This window comes from Python bivittatus, unplaced genomic scaffold, assembly GCF_059951505.1.
Source record: "Python bivittatus isolate LINGU-HERP-01145 unplaced genomic scaffold, Pbiv_v1 ctg000560_np1212, whole genome shotgun sequence".
NCBI classification, from domain to species: Eukaryota; Metazoa; Chordata; class Lepidosauria; order Squamata; family Pythonidae; genus Python; species Python bivittatus.
This window is the reverse complement of record NW_028277083.1, coordinates 9,996,727-10,011,163: the sequence shown is the minus strand read 5'-3', so window position 1 is coordinate 10,011,163 and position 14,437 is coordinate 9,996,727. Positions and strand designations below refer to the sequence as shown.

At 40.8% G+C, this 14,437-nt stretch overlaps 1 protein-coding gene across 5 annotated transcripts in view; it reads right to left on the bottom strand.

Moving 5' to 3' along the window:
* TEDC2 (tubulin epsilon and delta complex 2) overlaps positions 1-4,310 on the bottom strand; it is a 50,129-nt gene extending 45,819 nt beyond the window's left edge. For 3 of the 5 annotated variants that reach the window (XM_088148169.1, XM_088148170.1, XM_088148168.1), the window contains exons 1-4: positions 3,891-4,158; positions 2,816-2,914; positions 2,448-2,500; positions 1,570-2,230 (exon numbers count right to left, since the gene is read on the bottom strand). In XM_088148169.1, coding sequence (XP_088004295.1) covers positions 1,570-2,230; positions 2,448-2,500; positions 2,816-2,914; positions 3,891-3,928 — 851 coding nt within the window. In that variant the 5' untranslated portion in view covers positions 3,929-4,158. The other 2 variants (XM_007433027.3, XM_088148167.1) reach the window with 2 other exon arrangements.
* Positions 4,311-14,437: the final 10,127 nt, after the last annotated feature.

The window sequence follows — 14,437 nt, the reverse complement described above, 5'->3', positions numbered from 1 at the left end:
TGAAAAATTGAAGCCAGCTGCCCTTCCGTAATCCTGGTGTGACTATCCCACTGTTTCGAGATCATTCTCTTCACCCTCAACCAAGAAAGCAATTCTGCCCGTTCCCTTTGTTCAAATGAGCACCTTCAGGGAGCTCCAAAAATTCAGCTAGCTCAAAACGGTGGCCGTTATCACGCTATAACTGTTGGCTTTGCACCAAGATCCCTGGCTATCTCTTAGCTTCCAGGCTTCATTTAAAGAGCAGGCGTTGGTTTTTCAAACGTAAGATTCCACAGCATTGCTGTGTCAAGGACCAGCACGGCCACATCAGCTTTAACATTCAGCTCAGATACCCTGCTCTCCACACCATGTTGCAAGCATATCACGTGAAGCTTTCTCAGTTTGGATGCTACGGCTTTAAACCAAAGATTTTAGCACTTTCAGATTGTCAGCACTTCAATGCTTTCCGATACTGCATTCCTGCTCCTATTCGCTCCAACGCAGCCAAGGTTTGTGGAAGCCACAGATTATCCTCACATGGAGGGCCATAAACTCTGCAGTGACCCTTTATAGCTTGCAAAATTGCTTTGGAAGCTTGAGATGTGCCCGGCTTCCTCCTGCTTGGCATCAACCTGTTTTATCCAAACAGACTTTTAATCACCTGCTCTGTTTGTGGAGGCTTTAATTTTTGCAACCGGAAAAATCCAAAGTCATAAAACATTCATGCTACTATTTATTTCTACCCAGAGGGTAAGAAGCGTTAGGTGGAGTAGCATCAGCCTCATGGTGAATTAAAACAAAACAATCCTTTCTGTAGGATGTGCTACAGCAGAATTAAAGACTGGGTTCCCATGTTACATGAACCATTGGCTGGATTCACACAACCACCATCACCCCAACTGGAAATAAACCACGCTGTGATTTAGCGCAACGTGTGAACCCATCAAAAGTGACTGAATGGAAATGAGGAAAAAACCTACTTATTGAAGCTAATCCATGTCTAAACAGAGATAGGGACAGATTCGCAGAAATTTCAGGACTGCTATTTAGAGCTATACCATGAATCCAGCAAAACAAAAACATTATAAAAACATAACTTTTTAAAAAATCAGTTCTTATACATGCTTGGATTGGGCTAGGGGACTGAAACATGCAGGAAATACCTTTAAAGGGCTCCAAAACTAAGAGACCCTGAAATTAAATTTCAAGAAAGAAATAGGGCACCGGATTTCTTTCTGTGTAATTTATGCTAAGCTTAAATGCTGTTCTCTCACACACATAACAAAACCTAGGGTGTATGCTAGATTGTAAACATTCAGGATTTTACAAGAAATGGCACACTGTCATGTACAAAAATCTGGCCTCAGTTGGGCCAAGAATGACTCTTCCCTTTTTAACACCTATATGTGCAAGCCCAACCATGATGGTTTCTAAACCTTAATCTGTAGCCTACTGCAATAGAATGACCTAGCCATTGTGTTGCGTTCACCAAACACAAGCCATGGATTAATGCCAAGTGTCTGTTCAGACAGTGCTAAGTCAGGTCCAAAGGAAAAGCAAATCTGTCTTGAGCTTTGGGGGGCAACCTACCCATTTTCTTGAAGAGTGGATGTTGGAGGCATCATCCCTTTTGTTGGCGGGTCTCTTCTTGGAGGGCATGGTCCACCTAAAGCCTCCCCAACAGGATCTACCTTAGATACCAGGAGACCAGTCTCTGCAAAGTCCCCTCCATCTATACATGAAGGTGACGCCGTTGCACGACGCAGACATTTGGAAAAGCCCAACTGCAAGCCAGGTTCTGCAGCAACACGGACCTTTTCACGACTCCCTTCGGCTGTTTTTGCCTGCGGCTTCAACTTTGGAGAGGCAACCCCTGCCGGTGATAACTTCTTCCCAGGAACTTTTGCTCTTCTGGAGCTCCACCCAGCTGGTATTTTCACCGGTGGCCTTTTCACGTTCACATCAGTTTTGTAGGGAGCCTTTAACATGTACGCCGTGGGCTTTTTGGAAGACACAAGCTTTCTACTCACAGGAGACATCTGGGCGGTCTCGGGGACCTTCTCCTTAGAATTACTTGCTGGCTGTTCCAAAGCCGCATGACTCACAGGTTTCTTACCTACAGCTTCGGAGACTTTTATAGTCTCGCATGGCACTTGTCGGAACTTTGACCGGACTCTTAATGCTTTCTCTAAGGCTTTGTTAAGCAGTTCCAGTTCTTTAAGCTCCTCAACCGAAGGCTCTGTTTCTACATCTGTAGGAGGCAAGTCAAAATGAATTGATTATATTGCTAATATTGATTGAGATTTTTCAGGATCATTTCTCTCTGAATGGAGATAGTAAACGAAGCCCATTTTCACCATTAGTGAAGTGGCATGGATCCTGACATCTCCAATAAAAAGTCCAGGACTCCCTGGACTCTCTGGAATAAGGGAAAAAGGGAGACTGGTAAAGAATGACGCTTCCCTCACCATGTTTCTCATTTTTGCTATCTTCAGGAATGGGGTTTTCTCTCTGAGAGTTCCTAGCAAAGAGAAAAGAAAGAGAGTATACATATTCAGCAAATAACAGATGTGCCCATCAATTCCTCCAGATCATCCCAGTTTCTATATGTTGCTCATGATTATAATAATTTCATCTCACCAGAGAGCCTAGGAAAGATTGGGAGATTCTTGGCATTTGGATAGTCACTGTCTGGATGCCTTTCTTCCATCTGGAGGGGGAGGAAGAGGAGGAGGAGGGGAAGGGGAAGGGGAAGGAGGACCCATTCTTTGCTTCCCCTGTGCTAAAGACAAAGGTACACTTTGAAAAAAAAACTTCAAAATTACTCCCGGCTTACCAGTCCCCAAGAAGTGCGTGGCACTGTTGAAGCTTTTGCTGGAGTTTTGTCCTCTGCTCTGTGCAGTCTTCCAAGGCCTGAGTGAAGAGGGAAACCAGCCTGAAAAGAGCCAAGAAAAGGCTATTTTTCCTTAACATTCCAGAAGAAGGGATGTAGATATGAGCTTGGCTTCTGGGGATTCCATGCAAACGTCTAGGTGGTGTGCTTGGCAACAATTCAGAAGTGGTTTATCCCTACCTTGGTTCAACTCTCAGCCTCTATTGCAGCCCTGAGGTTTCTTAGTCACCTCCCATCCAAAGACAAGTCGGATCCTATTTAGCTTTTTGCAAGATCAGCCAGTTGGCTACTTGTTGCCACCTAAGCTTTTCCCAACCACCTAGCCAAGAACTAGACAGTGTATGGCCTGAATGCTTACTTGGATTCACCAACTTTCAATGATCAAAATTCTTGCAAAATTCTTCCTTTAAAAAAGTTATAAAAGCAGAATGTACAACCCATTGCAAGCTTCCCAAAGGGTGCATTTTCAGTTCCAACAGCACGGGTAGGCTCTGAGAACACTGAAATGTTTTCGATCGATCAATTTCCCAGGAAAACATTCGGGTTAGATGCTGTCTCCCACTTTAAAAATAAAAAGTACTTTTTCCTCTCAAGAATGATCTGATGCAGAGACTTAACAATTGATCCCTAAAGTTTTGTGCGGGAAGGATGTCCCCTTAAATATAGAATTCATCCTGTAGAAAGTGAAAAGAACGCCAAGCAAAAACAGTGCATCTGACATGAGCTTTCAAAATGCTGGTTGGGGAATTCTGGGAGTTGAAGTCCACACATCTTAAAGTTGCTAAGGTTGAGAAACACTGCTGCAGGATGATAATAATCATGATGATGATGATAGGAGGAAGGAGGAGGAGGAGAGGAAGGGGAAGAGGAAAAGGAAGGGGAAGAGGAAGAAGAAGAAGAAGAAGAGGAGGAGGAGGAGCAAGAAATACCATTTGCCTGGACACAAGAATTGGTGGGACCGCAAAACAGACAAAGTAAATAAAGTACCATTATTTAGACTTAAAACTCAAGGAAGTACCAAGGGTAACAGGCGCCTTGGGTGCAATCCCAAAACATCTGGAGCACCCCTGGAAGACCATCGGCCTTGACAAATCACCGCCAGTCCATTGCAAAAGGCAGCTTGACTTGGAACAGCTTCCATCCTGCGACGATCCCTTTGACCCCCTCAAACAACATCTGCCCCTCCCGGGTCCTTGGGAAGGACCCGAGAGGAGGACAAAAATGCCGAGTCCATCCTAAACATCTGGCTGACTGTGCGACCGGCCCTAATCATCGTCATCTTTGAAAATAATAAGCCATCACCTCTGGGCACAGCCAGCGGGCAGCATGAGGAGGGCGGGCGAAGCGCTGCCCGGAAGCCGCCGCGAACCTCCGCGCAGGAGCCGCTCCGCGCAAAGCAGCGAAAGGCGAACTGACTTCGGGTCCCCAGCAAAGGCGAGAGGACGATAGAGGCGCCCAGCCCTAGAGCGGCCCTCCCCACTCCGTGCCCCTAGAGATAGAAAAGGATACGACCCCCTTTCTTAGCCGCTCCTTTCCTTCAGGGAGGAGATTGCGAGAGTTACTGGTTTGTTTATTTTTTTAGTTTTAATGTTATGGAGAACAAAGAAGAAGAAAAAATGTTCTAGGAGCGCTATGTCGGACAATCGGGAAAATATCTCCAGGATCGATTAAAAGCCATCGCCGTTTCTTACCTTTTTTATCTCTATGGCTCAGGTCTCGCGCCAGCCCGCGCTTTCGCGTCCTGTCAGGAAAGTGGTGAATCATCTCAAGCGGCTAGGACGGCGGTTGTTCCAGCCTCCGGATATGTCCCGTGTTTTATTTCTCTAATAATAAATGACCTTTTTTGGAGGTGTTTTGGTGTCCAAATTCCTTCTTTTTAGAGTTCCGTCGCCCTGTTGGGTTTTGCAACCTGCCAGGAAGGCGCTAGCAACGGAATGTCTGCTCTTAGCAACAGTTGCTACGCGGAAGACGCTGAGGCCTGGGGCATAAATGTGGCCCTCCAACCTTTTTTTTTTTTTTTTTTAATCCATCCAGCTATTCCAGTTGAATTTCGGATTATAGTATTTGTTTCTGGCTGAGCAAGGCGTCCACAGCCAACCTTCCTGCTTCCTCAACCCAAGGGCATAGCTCTGCCTTCCATTAGAGGTGAACCAGGCTAATTCACCTGGTTCCACAAACTAGGGCTAAAACAAACCATGGCTTAGCAAGAGAGGTGAATCTAAGTCCGGGCGCCACCTTTGCAAAATAAGAATATATAGATGATATTGGAATAAGATGAAGGATTTGCAAAGCCCTGGTAAATTGCCAGGGATTGCATCCCAAAGGAAACCCAAGACGGGAAATGCCGCATGGAAGACTTGGTTGAGGAACGGTTGAAAGCTCCTGAAATGGGAAAACTCACCTGGAAGTGACAGGTGCCTCTGCAGACTGGCTCAGCTTTAGCCATGCAAATAAACCAAGGCTAAACCGCACCTGGAGGATTCTCGGAGCCAGGAGGCCAAATCCTGGCTCAGCCAAGACATCCAAACATTGCTTGGTGAGGCCAATATTTGGTGCTGACCCATTGCTGGAAGAATTTCTTCCCTGTGGTTGGTTCCTTGCTCAGGCCAAACACCAGATGCCATAATTCAGAGTTAAAAAAAAAAAAATTAGCACACAGGCCAAGAGCATTGAGTGTGGTCAGCACTCAATGTGCAATGCTTAAAGTCAGGTATAAACAACTCGCTTGTGCTTGTCTAATTCTAAAATTCCAAGTTTATCTTTCCCTGTAAAGCAGTGTTTCTGAAAGTGTGTCCTAGGACCCCTGGGGGTCCCCCAAGACCCTCTCAGGAGCCCTCTAAATCAAAATTATTGCCCACCTATGTTGAAAAATATCTTAAAGTCCCATCAAACTATTGTGAGAAGTGGTAGCAGTAGTGAATGCATCCATTTTAATTTTTAATACGGTAAATATCAATAAATATAACCCATACAAACAAAAGCTTCTTGGGGGTCCTCCGTAATTTTTAAAAGCGGGAAAAAAGTTTAAGAAACACTCAAAGTATAGCCCAATTTCTCACTTTCTAACTGGTATGCCTTATCTCTGTCACTGGAAGCATAACCGTTTCTTCTCATTCCTTTCTTATCTGCCTACGTGACCCTCTCACTTCTCTATAATGGTGAAACACCCCTTCTAATATGGCATTCAGCTTTCTAATAACTACTTTCCAACACTCTCTGAAAGCACATCTCTTCTAACGGCAGCTGAAGGCACTTCTTCAGGTAGGCAAAATGGCTGTGGGTTCTTCCTCTTACCTCTCTAAGGGCATTTTCCACAGTGGCAATCAAGATCATGCTGCACCACAGTAGAATTAAATATGTGAACCAGCCAAAAGCTGCAGCTGTGCCAAGAAGGAGAGATACCCTTGAGTCAACTCAACAGCTGGGGATTACATCTTGTTTGATTGGCAGCCACAGGAAAGCAGTTGATCCTTGCTTTTTCCTAGCATCCTTACATTCCAGTCTGGTCTGGGATTCTCTGGAGGTCTCCCATCCAAGCACTAACCAGATCTGACTCTGTTTCACTTACAGTATTGAGATTTGCCAAGGTCAGCTAGATGGTTCCCCCTTCTACTATATATTGAGAACAAATATAGAATCACCCAGCAGGGGGCCATCTTCTACAATTTATCCTGATGCTAAATTGTAAATTTAGCTAAATTTCATTTTGAAATTTAAATGGTGTTTAAATTCAGGAAAAAAGTTGGTGGAAAATAAAATTGTCTTGGCATTTTATATACTTGAATATTATGGATATGAATATGCTTTCCAACACCTTGCTTATAACTAGCAAACTGAAGAAGACTAGATCCATAACTTACAGGAGCTGTTCCAGAATTCTTCATGCAATTATCATGTGTTGGGTGTGTTTGAAAAGCTTATTCATAAGTCAGTTTTCTTCATTTCCGAATATTTTGAAGCCAAATTTGGAGAAAACATGTGTGCTGTTACTTCCTTTAACTATATTGCCAAAATCTATAATTCACTAGCCTTTGCCATATAATCTGGAAATTCTCAAACAGCAAGTGATGCAAATTGTATAGACTTTGTGACTTAACTAACTGTATTTTATTCAGAAGATCATGGGTAACACAATTATGGTTTAACATGATGTGTGAATCCAGCCACTGAAAGAGATAGAAAATATCCAAATTAAAAAATATAGTTCTGGAAATCTTCTGAACTATGGAGGTTAAAAATCCTTTTCTATTAAAAAGCAGCAGTTTGGTCCTATGAAGAATTGCTACTCATGTTCCTATCTTTATCTTTGATAAAGACCACATAGTTAATAAGATTAGCTCACTGCACAGCAATTAAACAGACTAATGTTTCTTGAACATTCCCTGAATTCTTTGAAAATTGCTCCCAGTGATAATTAACTAATGTTATTTTTAATTCAAAAATAATTTAAATAGTAGTTAGAAATTGGCATTGAAACTCATATAATACGGTTTATGAATTCTAATTGAATATCAATGCTTCAATTACACCATTGCATTTTCTAAGAGATTAGTGTATTTTATTAGGTTCCCTGAATTGGTTCCTGGTTAAAATGATCCTGATGTCCACTGGGGGCAAAGTAAGGAATTATACAGATATCCTCAACTGTTCTGCAATCTTTCAGCAACTCACCCAAATGAAATTCTGTGTTGTGTGGACAGCAGATTATGACCCATATGGATTTGTGGTGAACACTAAGGAGGTAGAGAGAGGCATCTGTGGTGCTATATATTCCTTGAGTAAGGTTGGAAAAATTGCACAATTCCACACATACTTATTTTGGAAGTGAGGCCTAGAGAATTCAATGGGCTTTAAATTTACAGGAAATTGTTAAAGGATTTCTATGTAGAATTATAGTCTAAAAGTAGTCAATACCTATTAGGACAGTGTTTAATTTCCCCCAAAATATAATGTTATCAATTTGCTCATGTAGCAGAAAGCAAAAATCAACTTGGATAGTAATCTGAAATGTTAGTGCAAGAAGTGTGCTTTGAATCTTATTTGAATCTATCCTGCATTTACATTGCAAATATCTACCCGTAAATACAACACGATATACAGTATTCCCATTGAAAGCATTTGCTCATTATAAGCCTGACTTCACAAGACGATGAATGTTTGCCTTGAACCACTACGTCTTATGTGGTTCAAGGCAAAAAGGGTTGGCCAATATGTTCAAGAATCGTTCTGTGGAAATCTGTCAGAGCTTGTTGACTTCAGAATTTGGGTTCCAAAGATGAAAAATTCCAACCTGCAAAACTGGATGCTAAGCAACATCGAGACCATGGCAACAGTTCTTATCTTTTTTTGTTGTCCATTGATAAAATTCAGGCACCCATAGTTTAGCACGAATCCTAAGAGGTGCACTTAAAATGACAGCCAGGCAGCATTATAAGACAACAGTGACTCATGTTGTGTCTGCATAAGGCCGTTCTATGTGTAATGAAATCAGAAGGGAAACTATCAGGGGATAAAAACCATAAAACAGCATCTGCAACTAGTTATTTTCAGAAGCAAACAATGATATGGATTTTTGCAAATGGGCAACATTAACTGCCATCTAAGGGAAATGATTATGCTGCTCTGTATTTTTCTTTTTTTTTTAATTGGCTTGCAGGGCACAGTGGCACTTCAAAAACTAATTATGCTCTCCAATCACAAGCTTTCATAGCAAGAAGTGAATTTTTCAGGTGCACGGCTCTGCCATTTTGAGGTCTGGAGCCTGGCTGCTTTCAAGGTCTACTAGGGGAATAGTTACGTCAAGAACTGTCAAGCTGGGTCCTGGAGTAGCCACTTACACATCACCAAGGAGTGCAAAAGAAGATACAGGACTTACAGTTCTGGATACGCAGAACTGATTTATTATGCGCACATTTAGAAATAATGATGACCAGTAAAATAGAGCACAATCTCATCCCTGGAGGGAAGGATGCAACCCAGTGAGATTTGCTCTCTAGACCGTTTAGGAATAAATTAGATTTGGACCAGATGTTCTTTCAGCTAAATGAGGACATATGACCACTCCATGCATCGGTGAATCTCTAGCATTTCACCTACGAATCCATCACGACTCCTGTAGGAGATAGAGCCATATGCACCGTAATAATACTAGTAATTCCACCATCCCTGTTACTACACATTCCTGAAAGCATTATTCTGCCATAGTTATGTTATATTCAATTATTTTGCAATCCCGTTTTTTACCAGCTTTAACAGAGGGGGAATTGAACCTGAATCCCAGATAGGTAGAGTGCCAGGAGTTCATGCTTGAGAAAATAGTGTAATATTCCCAAAGACAAGAATTGAGACAGTGACTGGGTTCATAGACCATGCCATTAGTTTGTTCAGTCTTCTTTCTTCTTTTTTGGTGTTCATTAAATTTAGTTTACAACTACCACCACCACCAAAAATGCAGTAATAGTTATCCAATTTTTTAAAAAGCCCCCATAAATATAATAGAAAGAAGCTGGGTTTGTTAATATGCCACCATAGACAGGTTCATATATTGTGCTAAACCATTACATGGTTTCTTTGGTTTTGCCTTAATGTATTGTGTGAAACTGGCCATTGTGGCTTATAAACCTAGTTCAGGACTTAATATGTTGTACAAATCTGGCCAATTGTGGCTTATGAAACAATCGTGCAACAGTCACCTGGCCAGTGTTTTACAAGGAACAGGTATCAGAAAATATGGCCTGCCTTTGGTAATTAAGAAAAATTTGGAGAATGCAGATATGCAGACATATAAAGTTGCACCAGGCAAAATGTCTTGCAGTATTATACAAAAGTCGTATCTCATGACTGGGATCAAGTTTCTCTCCTAGATAGTTAAGGCTGTTTTCTGGTGAAGAAGTCATATGTGTTGTTCAGTCTTTCAGTGATAGTAATTTCAATGATAGTATTTAACTGCCTTGTCTCTTGTCTGTCTGTTTTTCAACTGCCTTTGATTCTTCCAAGCCTCAGGGTCTTCTCCAACGACTCTGGCCCTTGCATTATGCGTCAAAAGTACTTAAAGCTTAGCTTCATGGTTAGTGCTGGCGGTAAGCACTCTGGTCTCACTTCTTCTACTATGATTTGTTATCCTTTGTTCCAAAGTATTCTCAGGAGTTTCTCCAGCACTACAATTCAAAGGCACCCATTTTTCTTCATTCTGCGTTTCTTACGGTCCTGCTTTCCCAGCCACATCTTACAACTGGGAAAATGATGGCCTTAACAATATATACTTCTGCTGACAGTATGATGCCTCTGCGCTTTATAGTTTCTCTGGATCAGCCACCGTCTGTCTTCTAAGTAGCAGACATGTCATTCGTCTAAATTTTTGAGTCTAGGATGATGAAATCTGTTATTATGTCAACTTCTTCTCCACCTGTTTGCATTGGGGGGTTGCTTTCAGCCATCAGAGTCCTATCATCAGCATATCTGATGCTTCTCCCAGTAATTTTAATACCATTTTCTATTTCTTCTGGCATTTCTCATGATATTGTTCTCCATGTAAGTTAAGTAAATAAGAGGACAGAATACAGTCTTAGCATACCCCCTTCCCAGATCTGAACGAGTGTTCTCCTCTGTATCCTGTTCTAACTTTTGCTTCCTGGCCATCCAATAAATTGTTCAAGTAGAGCGATGAGATGGTCTGGTAGGCCCATGTTTTTAGGGGCTATCCACAATTCATTGTGACTGACATAATAAAAATACTTAGTACAATCAAAAAAGCAAAATAGACATCTTTGGAACTCACAGTTTCCATTATCCACTGGATGTTACCAAGGTGTTCTTGGGTCCTTTGTTTGTTCTGAATGCAGCAGGTAAGTCTGGCAGTCCTCATTCCATGTGCAGCTAGATTGCAAAATCTTGAACTTGCTCTTACGAACAACTGTTCAGTTATTCGAGAGTTTATTAGCACTGTCCCTTACATACTTACTTGGAAGCAAATCCTATCCATTTCAGTGGAATTTACTCCCAACTCAGCATGTCTAACAAGATGTATCCTTCACATTTTTGAGTAACATTTTTGAGTAATAGGGGAGAAAATTTCACCATGGGATGATAGAGAATCCTCTTACAATTAATTTGGTCAGTAAAACAACAACAGCTATGTCCCACTACCTTTTTCTAAAATTCACACTAGATGCTAGTGATCGAACATTGAATCTGTAGCCCAGTATTTCCTTTCTGCTGGAAGACTGCCCACTCTTTAAAATCTTCCTTGATTTAAAGAGTTAGTCTAAATTGGGTTTGATGACATATGATGAAGCTTAGAATGAGTACATACAGATGATCATCTTCTCCTCTATACTGAGATGTGACTGTGTTTGAATTAGTCATTATTTGTATTATATGTATTCATACATATATTTGAGCATACTCTATGCCAATGTTATGCAAATCTATATGTCTTTTTCATCATGTAGAAGTGACCACCCCTTCTATGAATACAACATTTTGCTTCTTGGAGGGAGCGGAGAAATATCTATACAGTATTCCTTTATTTTTTTTCTTCTCCCTTGCAGGTAATTTGTTCTACAAGCTAACTGGAGTTCTTAATAGCAGGTAAGATGAATGACCTAAAATAAGAAAAACATAAATCATTCCCCCTTAAGCTCTCAGAAGGAAAGGAAATTCTAACATCACAGGGATAATGAAAGCAAACACTTTGACTGAGTTCACATATGACACTAAGCAATGGTTTGTTTAAGAGTGGTTTATTAAATAACCAGTGTCTGAGTTCATATCCACATGTTAAGCCCCCCCCCCCAAATATGTTACAGTTTAATGGGATGTGTGAATCCAACCACGGCTTTTATTCAAGTATATGATTTCTCTACGAAAGCAGCTATGTCAACCCCCAGAAATAGTCGAAAGAGCCCAGAAACTTGTAACCATCTTGACAGATTTATAATGGGTTATGTTTTTGGGGAGTTGTGTGCACTTTTTCAGATTCTAGTTTACACCAGTCAGTCCTTAAGGCAACCCCAAACCTTAATTTATATAAGTAATACACTCTCTCTGCATGTATATTGGTATATCTATATTTATCTAGACATATAGTCTATCTAAGAGAGCTTAGCTATGATTAAAGATATTAGACTGGATCTAGGAAGAGCAAAGTTTAATTCTACTTTCAACCATGAAAAGTCACTGACTTTGGATCAGTTGTTCTTTCTCAGCCTAGTAAGCGTTGTTGTGCAGATAAAAGGTTGGAAATCCCCCAGATGCACCCCTTTGAGTTCCCAGAGGAGAAGCAGGCTTTCATAATGAATAAATCAGTATGAATAGCAAGAGAGATTCCTCCACGCTGGGACTTGGAAATGAAGAAGGATGAACTCTCGGACAAGAGGAAAGTAGAAATGGGTGTTCTGTCATGACTAACAGAACCAGCAGTCTATTGTCCAAGTCATCCTGTCACCATAAATTCACTTGCTTTAGATAATCAACTATTCTCCTTCAGTCTATTCATCTCCAGCTAGTGGACAATAAGACACATTTTCAGCAGTGGTGAACATTCTACAAGTTAGTGTTTGTGAATCTTTGAAAGCATAGTATGAAGGTTAAATGTTACTACATAATCTAGGTCATATTTGGAGGCAATGTTTGCCAGTGTGTGTCCTATGCAACTGGATTGGAATCGAAGTGCTAAAAATTTGTTTTTTTAAAAAAAAATTAGCATAAAATCACATCTTGAAAACAATACAAAGCAGCCATTTTTATACAGCTGGCTTTCTCCTTCCATCCTTGAAGTTTTGAGCTGTTCATTAAACCTGCACCTAGAATTTAAAATAATCAAAGTCAGCCCCTAGGCTTGTCTACCAGTGTTACCTTGTACAGTTCAAGAAACTGGGTACCAGTTAGACTGCCTTAGATAATCACAAGTCTTCTACATGAAAGATTCCCAGGAAAATGCCTCCTGGAAAATACAGGTGTCATAACTAGACACCCGTGTTGTTTTGGACATCACATCATTCCAAACATATTGATACTCTGTATGGTGGAAAAGTGAGGTTATTAGCATAGAGATTTGGGGAGAGAAGATGGATCATTTCTATTTTGGCCTGGGAGAGACAAGAGGTGGCAAAATCTTCCAGAAACAAGTAACTTCACACCTCCATGGCACAAAAAGGAACTCATATTTTAGAAAGGCTGGATGGCAATTTTTTACTAAACCAATTGCATGTTAATATTCCCAATTACCCACGTGACATTCATTTATACTATGTAATGCTAGAGACGCTTCTTCATTCATTGAAACATTCATAGCCATGTTCTTAGAGCTTTTGGTTTAGTAAAAGCATCAGAGGTGGCTAAGAAAAGCTAAAAATGTAATAGCAATTAGGATAACAGGTTTAAATTTTTGGCAAACAGCAGCCTCCATAAAAAAGCAGCGGTAGAACAGCAATCACATAACAATAAAACAGCAAGAAATTGCAGGCTGAATGAATGAATGAATGAATATATATATATATATATATATATATATATATATATTCACAGCTATTATAAATTCAAGGGAATAAACACATTTAAACAGGGTGCCTAAAACAGGCATCAAAGAATTATGAAAAGGGAATCAATTCTATCCCACCTAATTACTAATTTTCAATCAATTAAGCTCTGAAGGCAGGAGTAATCTTGAGTGGGGTCATAAATAAAGATTTCAGTAAAAGGGTATATTTACATATGAGCAGACTGTTCATGCAATTCCTACTCCCTTGATAACTCTCTGCATTACTTGGAACGTAATGGTCATCTCAGCTTGGAAGGGTGCTTCTTGCTCTAAGCATGGCTGGTTTAATCATGATTTGCTCCCCAAGCTACAGGGAAAGTGGTCAAGAACTGTTGAAACTAAGACCAGAAATTACAGGCATAAATCACAGCTTCCTAGATTTTGTTTTAATGTAAGGAAAAATGTCCTGATATTACTGAAACAGTCTACCCATGGAGGTGGTGGGCTCTCCATCCCTAGAGGTTTTTAAGAAGAAGACGAACAGCTGTCTTTTTTTGCATATTGCAAATGTTGGACTAGATGATCCTTGTGGTACCTTCCAGCTTCTCAATTTGATGATACTATGAGTCTATGAAAAAGGGCCAATGTAGAACTGATGGAGTTGGGAGAATGCAATTCAACCTTTTGCTGGCTTCACTCAAGAGGCTAAGTTAAAATGTGATTAACTAGTTTCTGTCAGCCCTCCAAGGTAGACCAAAGTTGAAAACCAGACACACAAGCTAATGCTATGTTTATTATAAAGTTATAGTGACAGAATCTTGCAAGTCTGAATGTGCTTCCCCCCTCCCTCCATCTTCACAAGAACTAGGGAGGGTCATCTCTGAGATGCTTTCTCACATTACATTTCTGCCCCAAACTCAGATTTCTTTTATGTGACTGTCATCTAGGCTGTGGCTCTCCCTCCTGTTCCTCAAGCTTATTCCTTTGTTTGGTAGCTAGCCCAGGTCAGTACTTGGACGGAAGACCACCAGAAGCCACAGGGCTGGAGACGAGACTGGGAAAAAAGCAACAGCAAACCACCCTAT